The sequence below is a fragment of the Cydia fagiglandana genome, chromosome 7 (assembly GCF_963556715.1).
Source record: "Cydia fagiglandana chromosome 7, ilCydFagi1.1, whole genome shotgun sequence".
Lineage (NCBI taxonomy): Eukaryota > Metazoa > Arthropoda > Insecta > Lepidoptera > Tortricidae > Cydia > Cydia fagiglandana.
In genome coordinates, this window is record NC_085938.1 from 15,069,100 (window position 1) to 15,096,115 (window position 27,016).

Here is a 27,016-nt window from a genome sequence, read left to right on the forward strand (position 1 = left end):
TAGAGTGAAGCTAAGTAAGGCATAAATAACTGTTATCACTTTTCTTAAATTAGAATAAAACAAAGTACTATAAACGACGAACTTTATTAATTCTTAGAGTGTAATTACACAATATAAACAAATGAATGAATTAGACATAACTAGGTAGATTTAATAATTAAATATCTATCTTAACTAGTGACTGTACAATACATTAGCTAGTATAACTTTAATGATAAATATTATATGGAGTAGTTGAATTCTGTTCTAGACAAGCCGGCACATAAGTTTAGTTTAATTACTCAGTGCCATAATAATATAGTGTGAATAATATACCTATAGTAATATGGTACTTTCGATTTAAGAAAATGCGAATTTAACGACGAATAATGCATGAATTGAGTTTAAATGGGCTAAAAAGGGTGTCGATGGGCCATAATGCTCCGTGGCGTCTGCGGTTAATGCGGTTTATACCTTAATTAGGTACCCTACACAGAAAAAAACTATGGAGATAGAATACACATTTGAGTTGCCTTTACATATATGCTGGGCCAACCTAGGTACACCACGTATCCTGTAGATTATCCAAGCGCTATGCTTAAAAGATATAGTTGACGATAGAATCTACAGTAATAACAAATATTATAATGACAGTCACTTGGCGCCATAAAACAAGCTGTTAATTACGAATAATGATAGTCAGTGTCAGTACCATACATATCACTTATCCAATTTGTACTCTAATATCCAAACTATCACAACATGTATTACAAAAGGCACTGCTGGAATTTCACTTTGTACACTTACGTTCTGTAATATAATACTAACAGGATAATAGGCAACTGACAGACATTTTATTTTCATTCAAATTGCTTAATACCATTAAACCTACTTAGCACCCTAGTCCTTACAAAATTAGGTCAATTTTATATACTCACATTACTCACTAACACAACTCTAGGATAATAATTATAAATCTCTGTTGGTTTATAAATTATAAGTTTTAAATTATATAATGTTCAATTTACATATTAGACCATGAAATTGTGAAATACATTAAATAAATGTATTTACATATGTAATATACTCTCAGAAATTGCACCGATGTATTATTGCTTAATGGCTTTACAAGCCCCAAGTTTTTGTATACAGTCGAGTAGGGCAATTTGAAGACCGTGCTTTGGGATTTTGATAACTATGAACTTAAAGACCGCACATGTACTTTAAACCATCATATATGTAAAAAAAATGCTTTCATTTTATTACAGTACCTACCTAAAAAGACGTGGCTCCAGCACTACTGGCAAAACTATTATAATATCTATGCAGGGGTGCTTAACTAATGGTTTTGCTGACTGTACCTACTGTGTAAAAAGTGTAAAAACTGTAATTAAGATTAAACTCGTTGGATTTTTTGTTTCAAATAGCCCCACTTGACGATAAAGTATTGACTGTGTATGTGATGATAGTGTCCGCCTGGCGGCTGTTGGTCAAATTAGCTGATGTACCTACCTATTTTGACGGTGTACACGTGTACAGTATATACTTTCAGTTCTCTAATATGGTCACTTTTTTTGTCAATCGCTACCATCGCTTAGTTAGCCCACCACGCACTTCGTACTTATCTAGGCAATACAATAACAATCAATTACCTATTATTCATTTAATTTAATCTTACGATTCTCTTGGTTAAGTACGAAGTACCACACATTACTATTCAACATTAACAATTTCTTTGTTTAAGTCAACATGTTTAACTGCATAGTTTTTCATTTCCCATATTTGAACTTGAGAATGCGCTGCGCTAGGCAATTTAAATACTTAACACGTTAGTGCTCAAGCCAAGTTCGGAATAAATTATGTCTTTGTCTATCACTTAACCACTAGTATTTCTAACTGAGCCTGCCAGATCTAGCATCTGTGATGGCCCCCCAAAGTTCAATAATGAATTCATCCGTAAACCCGAATTCTTGCAAGTCGCTGTTATCTATGGCTTCAGCTAACTGCATGGAGTTTGTTTTGCCCCCAGACAAGTCCCACATTTGCGTAGCCAGCTCGGTGTCGTTGATGCCCATGAACGATTCCAACAGAGAGTTTATTTTCTCTATGCCCGCTTTCGATTTCTCGTCATGCTGAAACAGAGTGGAAAAACATCGCTGTTAAATTATAACTATAAGGTTCGACATGTCACGCACGTACGTATTACTTCGTATTTCAAATTTAATTGCGATCGTAATCTACTCAAGATATGGTAAGATTTACCTATTAATCTTTAATATCATCTTTCTCCGTTTACTATTGAACATACTCTCAAATGAGAATGTTTTCCAGTAGGTACAAAACTTAGAGCGTTCTCAAGAACGGTACAACTCTAAATCAGGGTGAACTAGTATAATTTCTTCAAATAGTTAATTAGTCAAGATTAGTTCCTGAGACTGTACAGTCTTCTACGAAAAACGAATCGTGAGAAAACGAATTTTATAACTAAGGTAGAAGTACTAGTGCTCGACGCTGCACTAGTGTTCGACATGGGCACTTTATGTCAAAGTGACAAGGATTAAATTTGAATACAGAAAAATTTTCGCCGTTCAAATTTAACCTATATTACTTTGACATAAAATGCCCATGTCGAATACTAGTGCAGAGTCGAGCACTAGTACTTCTACCTTATAGCATAGCTATATGTATAAATATATTTGTAAATGAGTTTTCGGAAACGGTTGTTGTTTTCTATTAAATTTTAAATACAGGTATAATGAATTAATGAAGACCATATCTATCTGGATCAAGTGGTTTTAAATAAAGGCGAGAAATCGTTAGTTTAATCTCCGGGAATAAGTTTTTTTCGCAATTTTTTTTTCGCATTTGAATAGCGCCTTTAGTTTTTGTACTAGCAAAATTAGCGAAATAAAGTTTTGTTTTAAACTACCTATTTAAAGTTATATTATAAAAGTTCAACTGAAAATATTATGAATAAGGTTACTTATTACAATGAAAATTCCATGCGCGTCATTTCATTGTGATATCGAAGTTTAATAATCATTAATCAATATTTAGAATCGGACATGGATTACTCATTAATCATTACATTATGTGACTCACCTCATTTTCAATAGTGGCCTGACCATTTGCCTTAAATCTAAGTGTTTCCTTCCCTGAGCCATAATTTTGTTTCTTTCCTGCCCTGGCACTACTCGTCTTTGGTCCAATGCTGTTAAAACCACTCTTTAACGGCTCCACAAGTCGTATAGTAAATGTCGTGCCTTTAGGGATATCTTTTAATGTTTTCGCTACTTCGTAATGTCTTTTGCCCACCATATTTAAACCGTCTAGTTTTTCAATGTGGTCACCGACCTGAAATATGAGAATTGCATTAAAGATAAAGATAAAAAATAGTTTATTCAAGTAGGCATATTACAATGCGCTTATGAACGTCAAATAAACCTTTACCGGCTCCAACCGTACACCTCTGCCCCGAGAAGCATTAGGTATAGGTACATAAAGAATAATGATGTAAAATAAGTCATATTCCCTAAGCGTTCTCAAGGATAATATACAAGGAAAATATAACAAAATAAATGTATTTGCTCTCCTGTTAGTGTACTAGGTTAGGTACTAGGTACCAATCGAATAGTGACCAGTTAGACTTATAAACTTATGTACTACAATTTTTTCAGAAAGTTATATACCTACATATATTTTTAGCATACCTACTATCTTTATTTAATATTAGATTATATACTTCTAGCTATCTAAAAATAAGTAAATACTTAAAACCTAACCTCTATATGCGGTATTCTCGAAACTATAGAACCTTCTTTCATTCTCTTGATAAACGCGTATCCGGCTCCGTTGTCCGTAATGGTGAGGCCGAGAGCATCCTCTGTCTTGACAATTTCAATTTCTTTGGGACGACCTTTTCTATGCGCAAATATAAAATCTTCTAATCCAATTTGTCCCCCTAGGAGCTTCTTCATGTCTACTTTATGCGTGTTCAATGTGCAGAACAGGATCTGAAAATCGAAAGAAAGAGTTATTAATAACTTTTTAAACATTTAGAATACAATGATTTGCGACTTTTGGCCCTAATTTAATACTGTAAAGCATAGAACATAATACCTACAACTTTGGTTGATATTTGATCAGTCATAAGCTTCCAAATCGTGGATACCGTTTTTTGTTTCTATTCCAATCAAATGGAAGGCCTTAATAGTACTAATACCACTGCTCCAGATTCCTAATTCGTGACTAAGGCCGATCAATTGTCTGGCTTGATAGTTCCGTGATTCGTAAATCCATCTCCATTAATAGGTATAGTAGTTGTGCTAGTTTCTTTCTGTATTTCTATACATTTAGTGATCAGTCTATTGCTGTTTTTTTTTTTTTACTATAAAAATATTATTGTAACTGTTGCAGGCAACGTGTTCATACGTTAATAACTCAGTAATATGAACTCACTACCAAATATCAAATGCAACATGCGTAGGGAACGCATTGTTTTATTTTTAGACCTGATGCATGCACTTAACAATTTAGTTATTCACTATTTGAATTGCATGTTTCTCCTACTTAATCGAGGAAGTTTCGATAAAAATCAACAAAACAAGTGTCTTATCTAATCTACAAGGCAACTCTTATTAACACTCATTCATATTATTGCTTTACGAGTATAATATGTATTTGTGAGTTTCTGTTTCAATGCTAAACCTTATACATGACGTATTTATCTCGAACTGTGTTTTCGTGTTCATTGTTTTAGTGACAATGTGCTGTAACCTTTGGTTTACCTTGACATAAAACTCTTTTGTTCGATTCAAACAGAGCAATTTACACTCAAATGAAAATGTTATCCAATTTGCGTTCCATAAACTAACATGAACTAGTTTTGGATTGCAGTAACAACTCTTTCCGTCGTTGAAAATTTAATAGTTAACAGGAACCTTTTTTCCCGTCACCGGGCAGGGATGACGTGGGAGTTGAAATGAGATGCAGTCACTTTGTATACGTTGTGTATTAGATGGCTTTGCACAATTTACATAATAAAATTACGTTATAGTATTTAATGTAACTAAAGATTACAGAGCGGCGTGTACGCCGGTGATGCTAGCTAGAGTCGACAAGATGGCGTGTAGGGGGTGGTGTTGCCAGGCTTAGGTAAGCTGTTTAAGCTAGGTGTTAACACGCCACACCACCCCCCCACGGAGAAAGATAACAAACAATGACATTAGTAAAATTACAATTTAAAAATAACAGTATTCGTCGCTGTCCTTAAACCTAACGTTACGACCTGACCGTGTGGTGTAAGGTCGTGAATTGCTTGTGGTATCCGCAGGTATAGTAATAGGAGGAGCGGGCTCAGCCGGCTGCGCCTGAGGTACGTCCTGAGGCTGCAGAGCCGCTGGAGCAGGTGTACCAGAACTATGGGTCTCATCTGAGTCCACGAAAGCTGGTTTGACACGATCGACGCTCACTACAACCTCTTTGTTCTTAATGTCCAGGGTCAGGGTTTTCCCGTCCGTGGAACGCCTCACTACGGCAAAAGGACCTGTATAAGGAGGCTGCAATGGGCGTCGTACGGTGTCGTCACGTAGGAACACGTGTGTTGCTGTAGGCAAATTTTTAGAGATAAAGATGGGACGAGTCGAGTGGCGAGAAACTGGAGCTGGGCGAAAAGACGACATTTTGCGTCGCAGCTGGACGACGAAATCAGCGGGATCGTCGAGTCTACTTTCGTCCGGCGTCGAGACTAACATCTCACCGGGTAGGCGGAGAGATTCGCCATATACCATCTCAGCAGCTGTGGCCTTCAAGTCTTCCTTGTAGGCGGTACGCATGCCGAGTAGGACGAGTGGTAGAGCGCGCGTCCAGGAGCCAGAGTGGCACATAAGTGCGGCCTTGAGCTGGCGGTGCACGCGCTCGATCATTCCGTTCGCGCAGGGATGATACGCGGTTGTACGAATGCGCTTGGTGGCGCAGGTCTGCATTAACCGTCTGAAAAGATCAGACTCAAACTGGGTGCCCTGGTCAGTAGTTATTGTAGTAGGGACACCAAAGCGAGATATCCATCCCTGGACGAAAGTATCGGCCACCTCATCGGCAGTAATGGAACGCATCGGCCACACCTCTGGCCACCTGGAAACCCTGTCGATGGCTGTGAGACAATAACGATAGTCATCACAAACAGGAAGGGGACCAACGATATCGATGTGGACATGCATAAAACGTCCAGATGGTTGCTCGAACGTACCTAGAGGTGACGAGGTATGCCTTGAAACCTTACTGCGCTGGCACGCAAGGCAAGACTGGGCCCATCTACGACAGTCCTTCCGCATGGAGGGCCATACATAACGACTTACCAACAGTCGAGTGGTGGCTCTGACGCCGGGGTGACTCAAGTTGTGCAACTTGTCAAACACCGCACGACGAAAAGAAGGGGTCAGATAAGGGCGAGGCTTACCAGTGGAGACGTCGCAAAAGATGTAGACGTCTGTGCCAGGTACAGCGATGCGTGAGAGCTGAAGGCTGGAGTTACCTTGACGTAGGTCGGCAAGCTCTTGGTCCTCTAGTTGTGCTTTAGCGAGGGCCTCGTAATCTTCTTCTAACGAGACGGCCTCGATCCGCGACATCGCATCGGCTACAACGTTGTCCTCTCCTTTTATGTAGCGGATGTCCGTTGTAAACTGGCCAATAAACGATAGCTGGTTCAGTTGCGATGGCGGGAGTTTTTCTCTGCGTTGTACGAAAGCGTACAACAGCGGCTTGTGGTCAGTATAGATGGTCACATGTTGGACCTCGAGAATATGGCGGAAGTGTTGTACGCTTTCGTACACCGCAAAGAGTTCTCGGTAATATGCTGGCCACTCAGCTTGCTGGGGGGTCAACTTTTTGCTGAAAAAGGCAAGAGGGCACCATTGGTTGTTCACGAACTGCTGGATGCAGGATCCGACGTGGACGCTGGAGGCATCCGTGAAAAGTCCCAGAGGTGCGTCGTTGACCGGGTGTTGGAGTAGGGTAGCGTTGGACAAGCTTGACTTGCATGCCTCGAAGTGCGCCAGAAGCTCGGGTGTCCATGGAAATGGTTTGGCACCCTTACCATTGATGGCGACTACTGCATCTACGAGAGGCGCTTGACATTTCGCGGCGTGGGGGATAAAACGGCGATAGTAATTCATCATGCCGAGGAAACGACGCACGCCTTGGACGTCCTTTGGAGGAGGAAAGTCAATGAGAGCTTGAATGCGGTCCTGAGGAGGGCGAGTGCCTTCAGCACTCACATGGTATCCCAGGAACACTACTTCCTTTGCGCCTAAGACACACTTGGAAGGGTTAAGAACGAGCCCATACTCCTGCAAACGCTTGAACAGGATACGCAGATGTTCCTTGTGTAGAGTCTCGTCAGCTGAGTAGACGAGGATGTCATCTATATATGGAAAAACAAAATCGAGACCCCGTGTGACCTCATCGATGAACCTTTGAAAGGTTTGACCGGCATTTCGTAACCCAAATGTCATGAAAGGGAATTCGAAGAGGCCAAACGGGGTAACGATGGCGGTCTTGGGTATGTCGTCCTCAGCTACTGGGATCTGGTGATAGGCCTTCACCAGATCAAGGGTGCTAAAGATGGTAGCACCAGCGAGGTTATTCGCGTAGTCGTTGATGTGGCGCACTGGATAGCGGTCGGGAATGGTCCTGGCGTTCAGGGCGCGATAGTCCCCGCAGGGACGCCAAGACTGGTCTTTTTTAGTTGTCATGTGCAAGGGAGAGGACCAAGCACTCTCGGATGGCCGAGCCACCCCAGTCCGCACCATGTCCTCTAGTTCGGTCTTGGCAGCAGATAGCTTCTGAGGTGCCAAGCGTCGGGGACGGCAGGAGATGGGTGGGCCTTCGGTGGTCCTAATATGGTGCACAGTGTTGTGTTTGACTAACCGCTGGAATCCAGGAGGCTTAGTGATGTCAGGGAACTCAGCGAGCACTTGTGCAAAAGGAGAGTCCCGTAGACTGATAGATTTGATGCTAGGCTGCGTGACAGTAGCAGTTGAGCAAATGGCCTTAAGTCCAGTCTTACCATCCACCAGGCGTTGAGTGTAGCAATCTGGTAGAAGATGGTAATGGGCCAAAAAATCTGAACCGATGATGGCTGAATTAACTTCTGCCACCACAAACTGCCAGGTGAAGTCGCGCCGCAGTCCAAAATCAAGTCTAAGGTGGACTGTTCCGTAGGTCAAAATTGTACTGCCATTCGCTGCTCTAAGATCCCACTCTGTAGGTCTCCGCTGCTCTCTGAGCCAACGGTATGGATAGCAGCACAAATCTGACCCTGTGTCAATCAGGAACTGGTGTTTCGTTACCTTATCGGTGACGAATAGGCGGCGGCTGAGTGATTCTGTGGAGCAGTCAGACCCCGCCATTACTGACCGCTGTTCGAGTTTTCCGAGTTGTTCCAGTTGCAAGGCGGGTTGCATTTGGTAGCTCTTGTATTAAACTTTTTATGGTACCAGCACAGCCGAGTTGCGCCGCTGGCCGGGGAGTTGGTTCGGCTTCTGCTGCGCGATGATGACCTGGTCCGGGATCTGCCACGCTGCCCTCTTGTAGTCATGGCAGCAACCTGCTGTGTGAGCTGCTCGAGGCGGGCCATTACAGCGTTGAGATCAGGCTGTCCCGAATTATTAGTTACCTGACATGCTTGTTGTGGACCAGGAGTGACTTCCATTATTTTGTCAGCCAGCTCTGCAAGTTTGTCTAAGCTGATGTCGGACTGAGCAGTCAAAATCGCTTGAACTTGCCCTGGTAGCCGTCTCATCCATAACTGCCTTAAGATGCTGTCATCTTTAGATGAGCCTGCAAGAGACTGTAGGTGGCGGAGGAAAGCGGACGGCTTGCGGGTTCCGAGCTCCTCGCTGCTTAACAGTCACTCGACCCGCTGCTGCTCCGACACAGAGAGCCGCCGGATCAGTTCTTCTTTTAATATTTTATACTTATCATGTTCCGGCGGGCTCATGATAATGTCTTCAATCTCTCCTATTAGTCGTTGGTCAATTATGCTGATGACATGACTGAATTTAGTCATGTCTGCCTTAATTCCTGCCAAATGAAATTGTGCCTCTGCCTGGGCGAACCATACCGCTGGTCGGTCGGCCCAGAACGGAGGCAGTTTGACTGTAACACCGCATATGCCTTTTGTTGGTGCCGTGGTGTCGGATGTAGGTGTGTCAGATGTTGAAGGCTGGTTCTGCTGGGCTTGTAGAGCCGCATTTTGCACCTTTAGGGCCTCCAACTCAGTCCGCAACTCCTCAAGAGACATTTTTAAAGTTTGATACCACAACCAAATGTTACACACACACAATCAGAACGAAACACACAGGCAAAACAAGACAATAAAAATGCACATAAATTCAGAAATGAAAATGTTTCCAAAACAGTATGAAAATCAGTGGCAAAATCAGGGTTAAATCTAGCAAATTGTATATTGACAGGCAGCAACAGGAGCAATAAATGTCCAGTTAGTATTGTTAATTAATCAGCACCGCACACACCAAACAGTTAGTAAGTTTCCAAAACCGGGACGTATTTAAATGTGTATATGTAGCTATTGGTTAGTTTGTTATTATTTAGGCACTGTATATAGCGTAGCACACACACTTTTGTTCTTTGAAAAAAATTATCAGACGAAAAACACTGAAAAGTTCCGTGAAAACAGTAAAAGTTTAGGTTTTACTTGCGTGAAATCGCTGACACTGGCGGGCGGGAAGTCGCTGGATGACGTTTGTCAAGTTTGACGTATGACGTTTCGTAGAGCGATCCGCACTGGCCGATGAGAATGATGCGATCTCGGCGATTGACGGCAAGTTGACAGTGAGTGCTTGTAAGACAATCCGTCCGTCTGTGGGCACCTTTATGGACGAGCTTCAACAGGTGCCAAGGTTATGCAAGGTTATGACCACGTCTTTGGTTTTCGATGCACTTTTTTTCTTTAACTCCATCCAGGCTGCGCTTTGTAGATCTTCTTTGTTGATCGATCGACGTCTACGATACGAACTTTGATTCACGTATGGACGCGGACGTTTGAAGAAGTCGGCGTTCTTTCTTCGGAGTCACCAATTTCCCGTCACCGGGCAGGGATGACGTGGGAGTTGAAATGAGATGCAGTCACTTTGTATACGTTGTGTATTAGATGGCTTTGCACAATTTACATAATAAAATTACGTTATAGTATTTAATGTAACTAAAGATTACAGAGCGGCGTGTACGCCGGTGATGCTAGCTAGAGTCGACAAGATGGCGTGTAGGGGGTGGTGTTGCCAGGCTTAGGTAAGCTGTTTAAGCTAGGTGTTAACACGCCACACTTTTATCATCATCATAGGCCTTTTCGTCTATATCAGTTTACCTAGCTACAGCTGAGTTTCCGTATTGTTTACATGGCATATGGAATTTTTAGGCACACATCTACAATCGAATTCGTTTATCATATCTCCGATTCCAAGCTAATCTATGTCAAGCCAACCAACCAGACTAAAATAAATTTAGCTTTTGGCAGTCTACAAGACAATGTTGTACAATTAGTATGTGCATATTAGTGTGGCGATATGGTTATGGTAGTTAGATCTATGGCCTATAGTCACCAGGTCCTTGACCCCCAACACCCGCATATACTGGGTCATCACACTACTCGTATTTAGCGCTTGGCGTTGGAGCGTGTCAGCCGTCAGTCACTTAGCTCGCGCATATCATACGGCAGAAACTGCGTCCGCGCCCCTGGGTCGATCCACATCCTGGCTCAGCCATGCGTGCTTCCGCATAGCCAGTGACATTTTACTCACTTGTCTGCATATGAACAGTATAGCATTTCCTATCATGTCTCATATGGCTGCTATGCATTAGATTTAAACCACGAGTAGGTACGTATACTTCATCACCTACGGACTGTGTTCACTTCTTTTATCTTTAAGCGCTGAATAAACCTTGACAATTACGTCACGCCTTCAGTATTTTCACGAGCCGTGAAATATCAAGAAATAAGAGCCTGACATTTTCTCGGTTGACCTTTGCGACACGACTGTGCGCGAACAGCTCAGGGTCACCTACCTATATATTGATAAACTAGAAAGGTAAATCTACATTCCCTGGTAATAGGATTTGCTTTTTCAAAGGTTTTTCCGACTTATGGCAAACCATCACAGAAAACCGGGGGTTGGTCTGTGCAAACAATCAATGCAAGAAAGCATGCATAAGTACAGACAGACAGTGTGAACAAATTAACCAAACCTTGTTTCATCACATCACATCAGTTCACTGACTCGAGATACAGTATTCTTTTTAATATAAAGTAAATGCAATATATGAATGCAACATGCGATAAATGAGTTCGCAAAAAATATGTCAGTGATGAACATCCGCTATCGAAATCGATTATACAATACAGAATTTAAATAAGATCTATTTCTGATGCTAATTATTACATAAATCTGTATTAAAAGCATTAAAGTAGCATTTTTCTTTCGTAAGTCGCGCCCCTAAGGTAAGTGGAACAATCAAAGATGTGATGGAAAATAATAATTAATTAATTGCAATTGGATAAGTTTCCGTTGCAGCTGCTGTCCTGGAGTCCCAAGACGGAATTTCGTCCCTGGTAGTTAATAGTTGTTTCAATCTCAGAACATCTGTATTACCTACACATAACCAACAATAAAGAAACTGAAGTTGAATGTGTCTTTGAAGAAAATGAAATGGACACTATGGAAAGTTACATTTTGCATTGAAATTACGCTTTTAAAATAGATAGAATACTCACACCTCAGTAAAAGATACGGCTTAAACAAAAACATTTGAAAAAAATATTATTCTAATATCTGACAGAAGCCCTCGTTGGGTTCCAAAATACGATGAAATGTGAGTAATGCCTTTTTGAATCTTGGCAGGAGCACTACCTTGTTCCCAGACAAGTGTTTATGTCAATTTGTCAATCAAAAAATTTGATCCTTTTGTATGGTTTTCAAAAAGGCCAAATAAAATAACCATCATACATCTACATATATTAATTTTTATATCTATATATCTATATTTATTTTTCAAAAGCGTATTTTATAAATATATATATTATCCATTATATCTAAGTACTTCAAATCTTATTTTGCAAACACCAGCAGGATTTTAATAATAACAAAAACATATTTTTTCGTTCCGCTGTATCCAAATTGTCCCTACGCAGGAAAAGATGCGGCCAAGTTTGTTTATTTTATGGCTGTAGATATAAATGGAATCACGCATTAATTAGAAAAATATAAAAATTGAAACACGTAACTGACCATTGGTTGATAAAAGTTAATGAGTAACTAAGGTAAGAATGGTCAGTTAGCTCTATCGCCGCTTTTATTTGTTTGTCGAATCTCAGTAATGCATGTCATTATTATGTTGAGAATCTTTTTTCATCACGGCACTAAGTCTCACGGTACTCAACGGTGAAGAGACTAAAGAGAAATATGTAACTTTCCTTGTTTTATTGCCCCTAAGATTGTTTCCCGCCTACTACAGCCATTTAGACATAGGTGTGAATGGGTTACTCGAGTTAAACGAACCATGCCATGCCTATACGCAGCTCGTATTCATAACTAATCCCCGCTGTAATGAGATTTGTTATCGAAGCCTCACAAAGTTTCATGCAACATGCTTTTAAACGTTAATAGGTATGATTTTATTAACCTATATTATATATCAATTTATTTACACTGGTATTATATACCTATAACCATAACCTGGCCAGTGTAATGGTTTTTATGGTTTGACTAGACGGGCCCGCAGCTCCGCTCGCGTAAATGAAATAAAGAGTTCGTCTTATGTTTAGTTAAATACCGACATTATTATGTATTCAACCCTGCCATGGTTTAAAACTGTGATAGGGATTTCTTATTTGTAGCCGTTATTTGGATAACTCAATTCGCAAGTTTGTCAAAAAATGATGTTATTTGATAAAAGGCAAGATTGTATTTTCATCATCTACACGTATTTATTTAAAACTTGTTTCAAGATAAAATTATTATTTGTTCTTATAAGCCTAGTTGCAAAAACGTTCATTAGATTAATTTTCGCCTTAAGACGAATATGGACGACCACCGCCCTTAAATCGCCTTTTCATACAAACATAGGTAGTCTAGTTCTCTCGGTCTTGCGATAGCTCTCGCCAGTCGCCATGGCCGAGGTTGAGCAGGTCTTGAGCAGCTACGTCGTTTCAGCGGTACCTAGGACGTCTACTCGGGCGTCTCCCATTTTGCTGTCCCAAGTACCTGCGCTCTCTTCACGGCACGATCCTCTCCCATTCTCTCTAAGCGTCCGAGCCACCACTGAATTTAGCCGCTTTTGTCTCTCAATATTTCGCCACTATATCGGACCACATCCTTATTTCTATGGCAACAAAATTATATTACGATATTTGGCTAACTGCTGACTGTATATTTGCTTATTTTTATCAGGTCGCTCAATAATATCTGAACATGCACTTTAATCTACCTACATAACTTACTATCAACTTTGTATTTTTGGCCCATCTCAGCATTCTTAGCCCGTTCCCCGGACGAATGGCAATGTTTGCCGAAGCCGTGAAAATCAATCTGAATAATATAACTCAAAAATAAATTTAAAACAACAAAATACAAATTGATAACAATAATCATGGACAATAATATAGTAATTACTTTGATTGATAAGAATAATAAGTCATATACGACATAAATCACTCGTATGGGCTCTATAGAATAGACTAAGGTTAAGGTTGACAGCACTTTTTATTTTACTTCGTGTAAAAAAACTCAGAAATACCTGTATACCAACATGACAAACATAATTTAGTTTACTTTAACTTACGGATTTTTTGGTCTAATCTGTAGCACCGCCAAACGAAAGCAACCGAGAGTTGCCGAGAGATGGCCGAATAAAGTTATTTTGAAAATTTCATTTGCTTATTGTAAATTAAATACGCATCGAAAGCGATAAATTTTATGTTCTAGTTATATTCTCATATTTAGATAATAGATTGGAACAGTTTTTTCTTATCATACGTGCGTCGTATTCGAGAAACGTGTCAAAAACTTTTTTAGAAATTTGTAAGGCGCCATCTCGCTTCTTCTCTCGTTTTTTATCCCGTTCTGGTTTTTCAATTTTATATATATGATGTTGACTTTGTAAGATCTTTGCTTACTCTTTAAAAGAGGTTTCTAAGACCCTACTTAGTATATAGTGCCCTCTTTTCTATTAACTGAACGATTGAAGATTTAGAAGACTGACTTGACTAGTATTGGTACTGAAGTATGTAGTAGTAGAGGAGCTCTCACCTACTAACTGTGTACTGACTGAGTCAGAAATTCTGCATACTTATATTGTAAGATTAATATGATAAGGCTTCTAATGCATTTATTACTTTTATTTGCGATATCAAAGACTTACATAAGTAGGTACATGGGCCTGCTTTAGTTAAACATTCCTCTTTCTAAGTCACGGTTATTACCTGTCTATATTCTAAGTCCCCTAATCCTATAAAAACTGTACTTTACCTGCTACTAGGGTACCCATATCCTTAGAATTGGCTGCACAGGCTTTCTCGTCTCATCAATATTTTATCTTTGCCCGGGTGAACCAACAATACCACTATACATACGACGACTTCCTTTTGTTTTAGGTCTCTTCACACATTTAACATTTTTCTTTGTCAAGAATATGTCAGAGTGGGTATTACTTTAGTGATTTACATTAGTCATATTTACTCACTTTCCTTTTCAGTCGTAGTCGCTTTATAAGCAACTTTGTCCGGTCCACATTAACAGGAAAGACGCTATTATAAGTTGTTGAACTCGTTAACACTTTGACCCTCTCGGTTTTGTGTCAAATGGGAGATAGAAAACGAACGTGTTATGTAAGGCATTACGTGACTAGCTCCGCTGATATGATGATCAAATATCACGTCACTTATCTCCTAAAACTCCTTGGTGACATTCTTTAGGTAATTAATACTTGTGTTTCTGATTTTCAGCACTATCAAGAAATTAAAAACACAATTGTGCATACCAGTAGCAAGTAGCATAACTTCGACGAATTGTACGTGTGCATACTAGGTAGTACCTAAGAAGCATGACATCGATATCGCTTTCGATTGAATAAATAAATTCTCGCATTAGTCAATAGGTAAAGTAGGTACCGATGTATATAATTTGTAATGATTTAGTTGTAAGTTATGTATAGGTATGTATATAATATATTTTTCATATAAGTGTATTGTCAAATGTCAAAATTCTTTAGAGAAATAAAGATCTTTGAACCGATTTATTTAGTGTAGATTCTATATCACCTACCAACTCTAATCCGTACTAATATAGTAGCATTTGTAAATGAGTTCGTCATCGGTCAAACCCTGAATCACTGAACCAACTCAGATTACATATCTATAGTTAGTACTTAGTAATTTGTGTTCCTGACAATGACATAACTTTCTTATTATTTACCAAATCATTTCAAATGAAGCAAAATGAGAAAGGGGGAAAGGCTGAACATAGCTGAAGATTTGTATGACAGCAACAATCATAACGCGGAAAGATTTTCAGTCATAAACTAGTACTTACCTACCTATCTCCTACCCAATATAAATGAACACTATAAACTGTAGCAAAAAACAGTAATCAGGAATGTTATTTTATAGATAGCTTTGTTGCAAGTTTAATGCATTGAGCTAAATGAGTTTTATCGGTCGATAAAACCAATATACTTATTATTTAGATCATAGGTTTATCTAATCAGATTTATTCTTTGGTAGGTATTTTTAGTACTGACTAGAGGGTGACAGTTGTCACAAATCGTCAATCATGCATGATTTTAGACGAATTCTAAAACTTGATGATACCTAATAAGGTATCATCAAGTTTTAACACACACAACAACAATAACAACAACACAACAATAACAATACAACACACAACAACAACACAACAATAATCAATCAATCAGTCAGAAAGTTCAATGTTGTTTGAACAATAGTTCACCCTACTGTGAGCGTTGTTATCACGCATATTTAGCAATGCACGCACGAGAACTTTCCAAAGTTGCGAAACTTTCCACATGAGAAATTCTCGGTAACTTCTGAGAATGTTCTCGGGAACGAGAATTTATTTATTTATCGTTGTTTATACCATGAATATTCACGATAGTTTAGGTGTAGTCCTTACCCCCAGAAAATTCCGACTTTTGGTCGTCCGCTTCCGGTCAGAAAAATGTATGACGGCCCGGCCAAACGGTCAGACTTAGCTGGGGGGTGCTCGACCAAATGTCATAGAGGGACCCTGGTAGTTTTTGACGCCGCCATTTTTTTTCAATATGGCCGACATTTTTTTAAAACTTTTTTAATTTTGTCCTAGCGCGCTGAAATTTTGGTCACGGAATCTCGGGGTCCCCTAGACACCTATGAAAAATTTTTTTTCGGAAAAATGCTACAATTGTGGGAAAACAGGCCACTTTTATTTTGTATGGCAACTTTTAAACGGTGCGTGATAGGTGGGGGTGCTCGACCAAATGTCATAGAGGGCCTCGAGACAAAACAATCTGCATTAAAAAATAATTGGCCAAGCACGAAGTCAAGACTACGGTGTTCAGAGCACCGTACGACACATCCCTAGGTGGTTTTAAGTTTGGATACTAATACTAATTTATCCCATAAGTACATTTTATTGACTAGGAAATAAGAAGGTAATGTCTGGGAGCTCTGGGACCTTGGAGTTTGGACTTTTATTAAAGTCCTCTGGGCTGTATAGGTAATGTAGAAGTTACAAAGCTTCTACCTTAGATATATTTTTTAGAGATTAAAGATTTTATTTACCACCTTGTCGGGTTGATTGTATATCCATACCAAATTACAGCTTTCTAACACTAACAATCAGAGGTTGATTCTTGGAGGTGAAAAGAGGAAAAATCGTAAGTCCTATTTCGGCCAACCGAAATCAAGAACGTTTATATAATATAGGCCTAATACCGTTTATCTAAAACGTTTGGTGAAGGCACATTTCTAGTAGAAACAAAATTATTATGAATTTCTCTGTAATTTGTACAAACCATTTCGTAAACTGACATTCCGCTAAACTGTTGTTTTTACATCTTACTGTTGAGGTCATAGATTTATAAGGCATAGATCCGTAGTCCGTGCACCCCCAGTGAAGCCATTTCAAGTGCGACGTCTCGTCACACTCGTATCGTCGTATTCGAACGGCCGTCGCAGTACTCAAAGTCAAATGTGTGTGTACACCTCCCGTTTAAAAATCAAAAACTACAGGAAAGATGGTTGTTTGTACAGTGAATGGGTGTCACAACACATCATATAATAAAAACAAACCGCCCGATATTACATTTCACGCGTAAGTACCGAGTTTAAGGTGATATTTTTACATAATCGTAAATACAAAAATCCAAATTTTCGTCAGCTGCCATTTCTTCTAAATGTTGCCAGTGTAGTGAATATTTTTTCCTCCAAATGGGACATGACGTCTACATTCTAAAATAAATACGCTCAATTGAATTTCATTGTATAATTGTAGAAAATTATAATTAAGTTAATTATTTAGGTACTTAGTTTTTTTCTTATTTTTATTATGTGTAATGTTCGTTTCAGTTTTGATCTGCTGTCTGCGAGATGGAAGGAAAAAAATTAGACTAAATCGGAATGTCGCAATATGGAAACATTGGAAACCGACTAAACACAGTCGAATATGCTCTGTCATATTTAAATGTATTCTTATTATTTTATGCACTTTTATTTTGTTGAATAAAAATAAAATAGAACTTTTCAGCTATTTATTTAAACCTTATTTCACAAAGTACAGAAATGCAATAAATCCCAAAATAAACAAAAAGCTTTTGCTACAAAATCGAATCTACACACTTCCTAATTATTAATAACCAAGTTTGGATGTTGTTAAAAATCCCCTACTTTGAGAGATGTAAATGAATACTGGCAACATATTTTGTATATATGTGTGTGTTTGCTGAGCGTAAAACACGAGCGTCGCACGCACACATCCATCGTATTTCGGCTTCACTTTTGGCAGGTTCGCCGTATGGGGACTATCTGTCTATGCGTTATTAGTTTAAGGTTGAGGTTATATTGTTTGTCTGTGGTAAAGCTGCCACCACAAGATGTTCCAGATTCGAATATTTGAATTAGGAGTATGTCTACTCTATATTATCTGTGGTTGTAACAATTGCTTGTTGCTCTGCGAATAAAAATGGCTAACTAACAAGACGCGTTTTAATTAAAAGCCTAATTTTAACACTTACTAGCATCCATAACATATTGAAGTATGATATTCTTCCACTTGTCTGAAAATTTCCTTATTATTGATTCTTTTTTGTGAGAATGGCTTTTTCTGCCACGGCACTTTGCCAATTATTGATTCTTTCAAACACCAAAATAGTTGACAATTTAATATACGTCAGAGTTGACAGGCAACTTCGAGCATGAAAAACTAAATCCGTCAAAAATACTGGGTATACCTACAACCTCATAAGTCATAATCTTTGATATAGTCGCAATTGTTGTATTTTAAACTTGTAGACTGGGCAGGCACGACTCAAAAAGGAATAATATTACAATTAAATCTGTGATTCGGCATTTCTCGGTTTTTGACGTTAGGCTTGTTTCTGACTCAAAATATAATTAACGTAAAGTATTAATCAATTTGCTCATGTTTCATATAAGTCACAGAAATAAGTACCTAATAATGTTTTAGTACAAGTAGGGTAACTGCGTCAGGTTGCCGTCCAGTACCTGTTTCCGTCCACTTGGCGGAGTTGCTACAAAGAATTGCGTATAATTTGAATATAAACCTAACTTACCGGACAATTTTGGACTTATTGTACATCAGTTTTTAAAAGCAAAAATATTTTAGTAGAACTGGAATTCATGAGTAGCAAATCTTAACTGACATTTTGGTCACTCAAACAAGTTTGATCAAGATCGGCTTACTTTATATTTCGTCAACTTTACCTTTGTTTCCAAAAACTGTGAATTGTGAATTTTAATTTTTTTTTCGTAGCAGAACAGTATCTAGTTGCTGCTCTCACCGATCGGTTCAAAAATATACATACTTTATACAATTAATACATAAATGTAATGGTACTTAATGAAAAGGAATGGGTACAGCCGGCCTAGCCAAGGTTACAATCGCTATCGCTTCGACAACGACAAGCATTATGTCTCTCTATCACTCTTCCATATTAGTGCGACAGTGACAGTTGCGTTTCGATCGCTACGGAGCGTAAGCGATCGACATCTTGGCTACGCGGCCTGTTTCGACGAATCAGATACTCTCATTCTACTACTTACTAAAATCTATAGGTAGATGACGCCATAGCTGTTAATAAATATTGAATGACTTTATTATCTCTATTCTATCGCTTTACTAACTCTATGTGCTCTAATGTAAAAAAAAAAACACAACGACAGTGAAGAACGGAATTCTTAATTTAAATTTGAACTGATAAACTCCAATAATAAATATGATTCTTACTGAGCACACTGCGATAGTCCATTGGTTGGAAAGCCTGTTCGAAATTTAAACTTATTTGCTTTATAATAAGGTTGCATTTTGCAGATCTTTTACTCTCTCATACTTGGCTCTCATACTTATAGTAGGCTATTAAGAAAAAAAAAATGAAATATCTCACAAAAGTAAGTAAGTAGAATTAAACTTTGTATCAAAGACATAAGTCATAAATTTCAATGTCAAAGTTTTAAGTAAGGATCTTTCTTACTAAATTACTTCTTAATATGAATGACCAGTGTAAGCATCAGTTAGCTAGCCCTAAGCAACCAAAGATCAGGCTGCAGTTTAAAAACTAATAAAGTTAGAGTTAACCTGATAATTTTCCCGCCGTCTCCATACTCGTTTTAGTTGGTTATTGACTGGTCAGCTGCCTGTTAGCTATAGTTTTCCCGAAAATCGCCAGGACAGAGGTGAAAATTTTTGTATGAAAACTTGCAACTTTAAATGCATTTTTTATCGAAACTATTGCATTCTAAAATGAAGTCAAAATCAGTCCATCGACTCAATTTTTTGCAAGCTTTCTAATGGTACCTCACACGATTCTTACAATTGAAAATAAAATTCAGCCTACCCCTCTTAACCCCTAAATTTCCCCCTAAAATCAGAAATAAGCAGTTTCGATTTATTCACAATGTTAGTGATGGTACTTGCCATAACTATTCCAAATTTCAGGTACCTACATCAAACGGTCTTTGAGAAAAACGCATTTAACCGATTTGCAAGACCGAAGTGATCCCATAAGAGCACCGTGAACAAAGTTTTGTACGGTGCTCTAAAAAATGGCCGACTTTTTTTTTAATTTTTTTCAAGTTGGTCCGAGCGCGCTGAGATTTGGCATGGCGGGAGATAGAGGCCTCTAGATTCTAATTAAACAAAAAAAAATTTTTGGAAAATATTGTCGAAAGTCGAAATGTTCTCTGATATACAGTGAGAATTTAAGCAACTTATTGGTAAATTTATCACATCAACAAAATAGCTAGCTGTAATAGACAATAATATATGCATAAAGGCTTGGCCACACACAGAGCGCGACGCAGCGCCGCGTCCGCGCCGCGTGATGCCGACGCGAAGCCTGGTCAAACAGGGCGCGCGCCGATCGCGCCGGCCTCACGCTCTCAACACGCCCTCAAGGCGCGCGTGAACGCGGCGCGGCCGCGCGGGAACGCGGCGCACCGCTCGCTGCCTAACGTCCGATCCTACTGACGTGACCTTGCGAGACGCGGCGGGCCGCCGCGTCCGCGCGGCGCAGCGCTGCGCACGCGCCGCGTGGACGCTAGGGGCCGCGCGGCGCGGGGCGCGACAGAAGCGGGGCGTGATACCGGCGGGACGCAGTCTGTTTGACGTGGGTAACCTGTTAGCATGTGCCGCGGTCGCGCGGCGTGGACGCGGCGCGGACGCGGCGCTGCGTCGCGCTCTGTGTGTGGCCAAGCCTTAAGAACATTTAGTTTTAAGTTATGCCTATTTAAACTTTATTTCAAGTATATTCTCTTGTTTAAACAATAATTTCCATGTTGCAGGAATGTTCTGAGAACATTCTCGAGAACGTTTCCGCTTTTTGGGAATGTTCTGCAATTTGTACATTGCTACGCATATTAATATAAAATTCCGTTTCCTTAAAGATTTTCAGACTATTCAGCCGATTACAATTTTATCGTATAATAGAAATAATAGAATATTAATATATCTATTATCTAGGCATGCCATTTACGATATAATTATAATCTCAGAACTACATCCGTCGATTAAGAAATAAGCTGGTCAAATTTAATGAATAAAGAATGTTCAGATTAGCTTCAAAGAAGCAATATAAATAGATAAATCACCGCTGATAAAATTATCGGTGTCGATTGATATTTTCACACAATACAGTAGCAAGCAAGTCGTCACTTTTCCTTAAAATATAAACCTAATTAAATTAATAAAGACATGTGAGTTTAAAGGGCGGAAATTTTCCTATTAAGACGTAAATTTCAAGAGACCAGAGTTTGATAGGTAAGGTGCCTAATGTAAAAATTCTTGTTAATATAAGTACAGTCACACTCCGTGAATGTTAAGATAAGACATTTAGGGTTCTAGCTAAATTGGAATTTCCATAGCGTAAGTATTGAACAACCAATTTAACTAGAACCCTAAATGTCCCAACAATCGAGGAGCGTGATGGTACAGTCAAGGAATTTAAATTCCGACCCATTTCGTACTTTGTCACAGTGACAACCGTATGAGGTCTCTAGCGGCTTTCATATTGATTGTCACTGTGACAAAGTACGAAATGGGTCGGAATTTAAATTCCTTGACTGTACATATTATGCTCTATCCCTTTGCTATACCTATACCTACATTTATTAAGTAGATGCAAAGGTTAAGTACTTTAGTGCTATTTGCCATTAGTCCTCTTCATTTCATCAAGTTCGACACAAGAAAATCATGAATCAAAACAAAGTTCTCAAGTCCTAGAAAAGAATACTGGTCACCACGGTGGATGATAGTAGGTAGGGAAGGCGGCCCACGTTGGGATAGGTTACCCGACGACGCTCAATATTTGATGAATAGGTAACCAATTGAAATGCAAAGCCTACACATATGTGACATATGCTAGTGCTACCATCGAGTAGTGACGCATCGCTATGTAAATTGTTTTCTTATCATTCACCTTGTGATTACCTCATGTTCAGTGTAGGTAACGTAACGCGAAGCGTCAGGCATGCTCGTTTTCCATTATGAACCTATTAGGAATACGGGGAATCATCGGATCAGGTGTTTTATAAATACCTACTTACGCAATCACTAATTAATGGTTAGTCATGATCATGAACCAACGTTGTGAATTTAACCAATTCTAATGCAGTTTTGTCGCGAAATAAATATGATCTACACATAAAATCTACGCACTTGTTTAGCTCAGAAAAGATTAAGCACTTATTTTCTCAAATGAGGTAAATATATGTTCCTAATGTAACAAGACAGGAGCAGTTTGGTGTTTTATTTACTTACTTCATAACTCATAACTTCTCCGTTATCTAAATAAGCCGGAAAGGATAGCTGACTTCTTTGCTAACTTGGCCGACACGCTACCGTGTCTAGATAAACTTTAATGAGAAAGTTATAATGTATGATGTACCTATGTGATATGTACCTATTCCTATACAGACGCGACAAGAAAAAGTTCGTCGAAGGAACGAGATCTGGATAAACAGGTTCATGGTAATTATTTATCAATACAGAAGCCTGATGAGAAAAACAAAAAGAGGCTTACATCTTCTGGTGGAAAGTCGTAGCATTCCGCAATTTTCTGGTATAATTCTTTGACATTAGAAAACCCAGAAATAAGTCCAAGGGGGCTGCCGTGAGCTTGCTGGCAGTGGAAGACCAGCTGCGACTTCTGAGCACCATTGTTATTGTCCACTCCATTAGCAGGAGACACTTCTTCTGCCGGCACGGGCGGCACCGGGGGCGCCGTGTATTTTGGCGCTTTCTTCTTGAACAACGACATCGTAATATTTGTAATCAAGCACTAAGTAACGGTTGTTAAAGTTTCTTTGAAACGATAGCGGTCAGACACACATTCTACACCTGACTTTTAATCACTAGTCTCTTATCTCGCTAGAACTTTAAAATATCGCGTCATTGCACGAGATAAGGTATCGCCCAATGGCGATAATTATTGGATAAGATTGTGGAGCGTTCCGTAGTTGGGGGGAAAGCGCATTGGATTGGATGATTGCGCGGAAGGGGCTCTCGCCACGGCGCGCGAGCCTGTACTGAAGCAAGGCGAGGGCTCTCCGCCACAACCACGCGCGCGACCCGCCTCTCCGCCGCGTCACAACTCACGGCCGATGCGGCATTCCCGTTGTCGGTCATTACTTACCAGAATTATTTACAAGCGGAGCCTGATGAAACTTAGTTGATACTTATAATATTCATTACAACTCGTGGGATTCTATTCAATGTTAGTAATTAGTAACGTTTTGAATTGCCATCGAAGCAGATAGAGCGTAATTAATTGAGAGTGATGTTGCAATGCAAGTCTTTGAAGTCTTAGTCAAGTCTGCATATAAAAAGTATTGCATTATTTATCACGCGATTCTGATGTGGTTTTCTGCCAGATTTTGACAAGAGGAACTTACGCTGGCGCCATCTGTAAATAATCGGCCCATCCCATTGGATTGCTAATGTAGATGGCGCTGTACGGCACGGCTACAGTACGTATAGCGCCATCTCCTTTAGCTGTCATGACTACTCACCGTGTACATTCTGTACTATCTATCTTTGCTTACTTGAGAATCAGTGAAAGTAGATTTAATGGATTTTTCCCATTGTAAATGAAGCGATTAGATGAGGGAAATATGTTACGTTTTATTAAACGCGACCAAATCAATTACTGATTTTGTTACATAATCTAGGACCTTCATCAATAGTAGATTGTGTCACAAGGAAGTAAAATACATATTACAGCGAGGGCATACACATACATTGAATCCTGAACGATTCCAAATTAGAATCCCGAACATAGTGAGGGATTCCCGTGTTCACGCCCAATGTAGAAGTAATTTTGCTACGATGTGACACTGCTTTTCATTTCACTTTAAAAAAAACCTAGACGGAAAGGAAAAGACTGAAAAATGCCAAAACTCGTAATGGCTTTACTTTTCAGGCCCAATCATTGGTTAGGTTACCCTATAAATTTGTAAAAACGTCCCACGGGGTAAAGGTACCTTATGGGGGTTAGTCTTATGTCGCATAGCTAGCTCGGCGTTAGTATTGATGTGTCGTTAATAACAGCGTAAGCGCCAGCCGCCGTAAGGCACCTTTTCAAACGTCATAAATTAAATAAAACAATACAGTGACTTTTTTAATTTATTAGTTGTTTAAAAGTCTACGAGGAGGCAACAGTTTTCTTGGGGGTGGGCTTGCCCTCCTTGAAGCCGTTGCGGAAACGCCTCCTGACGATCTTGAGGTGGCGCATGCGGCCGGTGCCGGTGGTCTTCCTGCGCTTAGCCTTCACTGACCAGTGGTCTGCAATAGACAACACATATTAGTTAGTAAATGCCGGTAGACAAAATGTTACACTATAAAGTCTGTCTAAGGATGGTATTCCATCTGTCCAATATCTTAGTCCAATGTGTATTTGCATCTCACATTTTGTTTTATGAGAGACGCAATGCACAGGTGGGAATACCACCCTAATAAGCTAAGGGGCTGTTCATAAAATACGTCATCGATTTTTGACCCCCCCTAAAATCATCCAAAAATCATGCTTTGAATGACCCCGTTTCCTCCTACATCACGCTACCATCATCCAATGTCCAGAAACAACCCCCCCCCCCCTATTTTGAAATGACGTAATTTATGAATAGCCCCTAACAGTGCAGACCTTTATGTGATAATGTGCGAAAGTTTAAATATTATACATAGATGAAAATTAATTTGGTAGTGCCAAATTTTAGGCCAATCGTTACTTGGACTCGCATCAGGATTCCATGCCATCAAGTTATTTTAATTCTAATTTCTAACATATCTATAACACCAATAAATTTTATTCTTAACTATTTTTTGTGTTTTTAACTTTTATCACTCTGCTGTTCTAGCAATAGACAAACACACTGAGAAAATTTCATGTGTCTACAATGGTTCTCGAGATAAAGCTCACTGACAGACAGATACAACTGAGAAACTAAGCTAATTAGAGTTCAGATTGCCACCTTTTGGCTACGGATCTCCAAAAATTAAGTATAAAATTATCCCAAACAAAACATTCTTATAATCTTTCAAATAAAATACACAAAAAAGTTTACAAATTTTGGAATTGCTGAGATTTTGTGAGTATATAAAACCTCCACAACTCGGATACAAATTTAATGCTGACATTCATCACACACATATTAAGCACCCTAACTGGAATCAAAAACCAAAACCTACAACTAGAAAATATTTTCCCCTGATCATTGAAGGATTAAATCATTAACAATCAAATTTATAGACAGAGTGATAGTGGAAACTTTATCATAGTTAAAATAAGTGCTAAAGAAAGTTTTGTCTGAAATGTTTACTAAATGATAAAGTGTAATATCATTTGCATAGTTCTCTCAGTTTCTTTACCTACATTATACAAGGAAATAATCAAAAATCAGATTACTTCCTCAATCAGTGTAGGATAATAATCTTATAAATTAAGTGCTTATTATTCCTGGTTTTAAAAGTTAATTTGTACTCTCTTTTTTAAATTAGCCTCTATGAAGTACAGTCAGCTTTCAATCGACAGTAACGGGCGAAGTAGCAAAATATTCTATCGGAGCACAACATTTTTCTTTGGTTGCAAAGCTTGTCACGTTATATTTGTCCATTTTGCCGTCATTATCTATTTGGTGCTGACTGTACATCTAGTATACTGTATGAAATACGTAAGCCACACGAGTTTTCTATCAAAAAAAATTGAGAAACTTACAGGAACGGAGCTTCGCCGCTGGGTATCCACACTGGGCGCATTTTGATTTCTGGATGTGGTACGAGGATCTACCACACCTCCGGCAGAGTGTGTGGGTCTTATTCCGGCGCTTTCCGAAACTTGACGTACCTTTCGTCTGAAATAAACATTGAAGGTTAGAAGTAAACAACCACACTCATCTAATAACTATGCCGTATTTTCGTTGAAGATATTTAATAGGACACATTTTGCGCAATAATATAGACATTTCGTTCATAGAAAATAACGATTATAACGGATTAATAATTAAAGAAAACAGAATACACTACCATCTTGCCGACTTTGACAAGAAAAGAATCTAAACGTCAAAATTGACAACCTCTTCGACGCACGGGAAGCAGTGTTGCCAGGAAATATTAGATACGTTAAAGTACACAAGCATAAAGCGAGGCGATATGCAAAAATAATGTGTTAATGGCGTGTGCACACGATGTATGCAGCTCGCTCATATCTTGTAATAAGGTAGTTCGCCGCACGCTCGCTATGTACGCAGCTATAAGTGAAGGCGAGAAAGAGATATTTTAATCAGACTGTGAATTTAGTCCAGTCCAAGGCCTGTTCCATAGCATAGAACAAAGAGTATTAATAATATGCATAGAATGTGGTCCGCCGTACGTTCGTTACGGATGCAGCTATAAGTGAGAGCGAGAAAAAGATATGCTGACCGGACCGAGGTCTCTGTCCGGTACGCCCGTCTGTTATAGCTTTTACAACGCAACATGGTTCAGTTTGATGCTGCGGTCCACATATTCCTTTCACTACGCTTTTTTTTAATCCTGTTTTCGTTTTATTTCGCCCTTTTTTTGGAAATTCGTCGTCCCATTTTTAGGGTTCCGTAGTCAAATGGCAAAAAACGGAACCCTTATGGATTAGTCATGTCTGTCTGTATGTCCGTCCGTATGTCACAGCCACTTTTTTCCGAAACTATACTGTTGAAACTTGGTATATAGATGTATTCTGTGAACCGTATTAAGATTTTCACACAAAA

The 27,016-nt window shown here is 39.2% G+C and overlaps 2 protein-coding genes across 2 annotated transcripts; both read right to left on the reverse strand.

Annotated features, from left to right (window-relative positions):
• Positions 1 to 68: 68 nt before the first annotated feature.
• LOC134665982 (PDZ domain-containing protein GIPC3) lies at positions 69 to 23,267 on the reverse strand. The gene is made up of 4 exons (XM_063523042.1): positions 22,801 to 23,267; positions 3,762 to 3,992; positions 3,082 to 3,333; positions 69 to 2,111 (listed from the first exon to the last, which is right to left on the reverse strand). The coding sequence occupies exons 1-4, from the start codon at positions 23,035 to 23,037 to the stop codon at positions 1,872 to 1,874; spliced, it is 960 nt and encodes a 319-aa protein (XP_063379112.1). The 5' UTR covers positions 23,038 to 23,267; the 3' UTR covers positions 69 to 1,871.
• Positions 23,268 to 24,387: 1,120 nt separating this feature from the next.
• On the reverse strand, positions 24,388 to 26,416 carry LOC134666333 (large ribosomal subunit protein eL37). The gene is made up of 3 exons (XM_063523479.1): positions 26,298 to 26,416; positions 25,990 to 26,125; positions 24,388 to 24,560 (listed from the first exon to the last, which is right to left on the reverse strand). Exons 1-3 carry the CDS (start codon positions 26,298 to 26,300, stop codon positions 24,421 to 24,423), a joined length of 279 nt encoding a protein of 92 aa, XP_063379549.1. The 5' UTR covers positions 26,301 to 26,416; the 3' UTR covers positions 24,388 to 24,420.
• Positions 26,417 to 27,016: the final 600 nt, after the last annotated feature.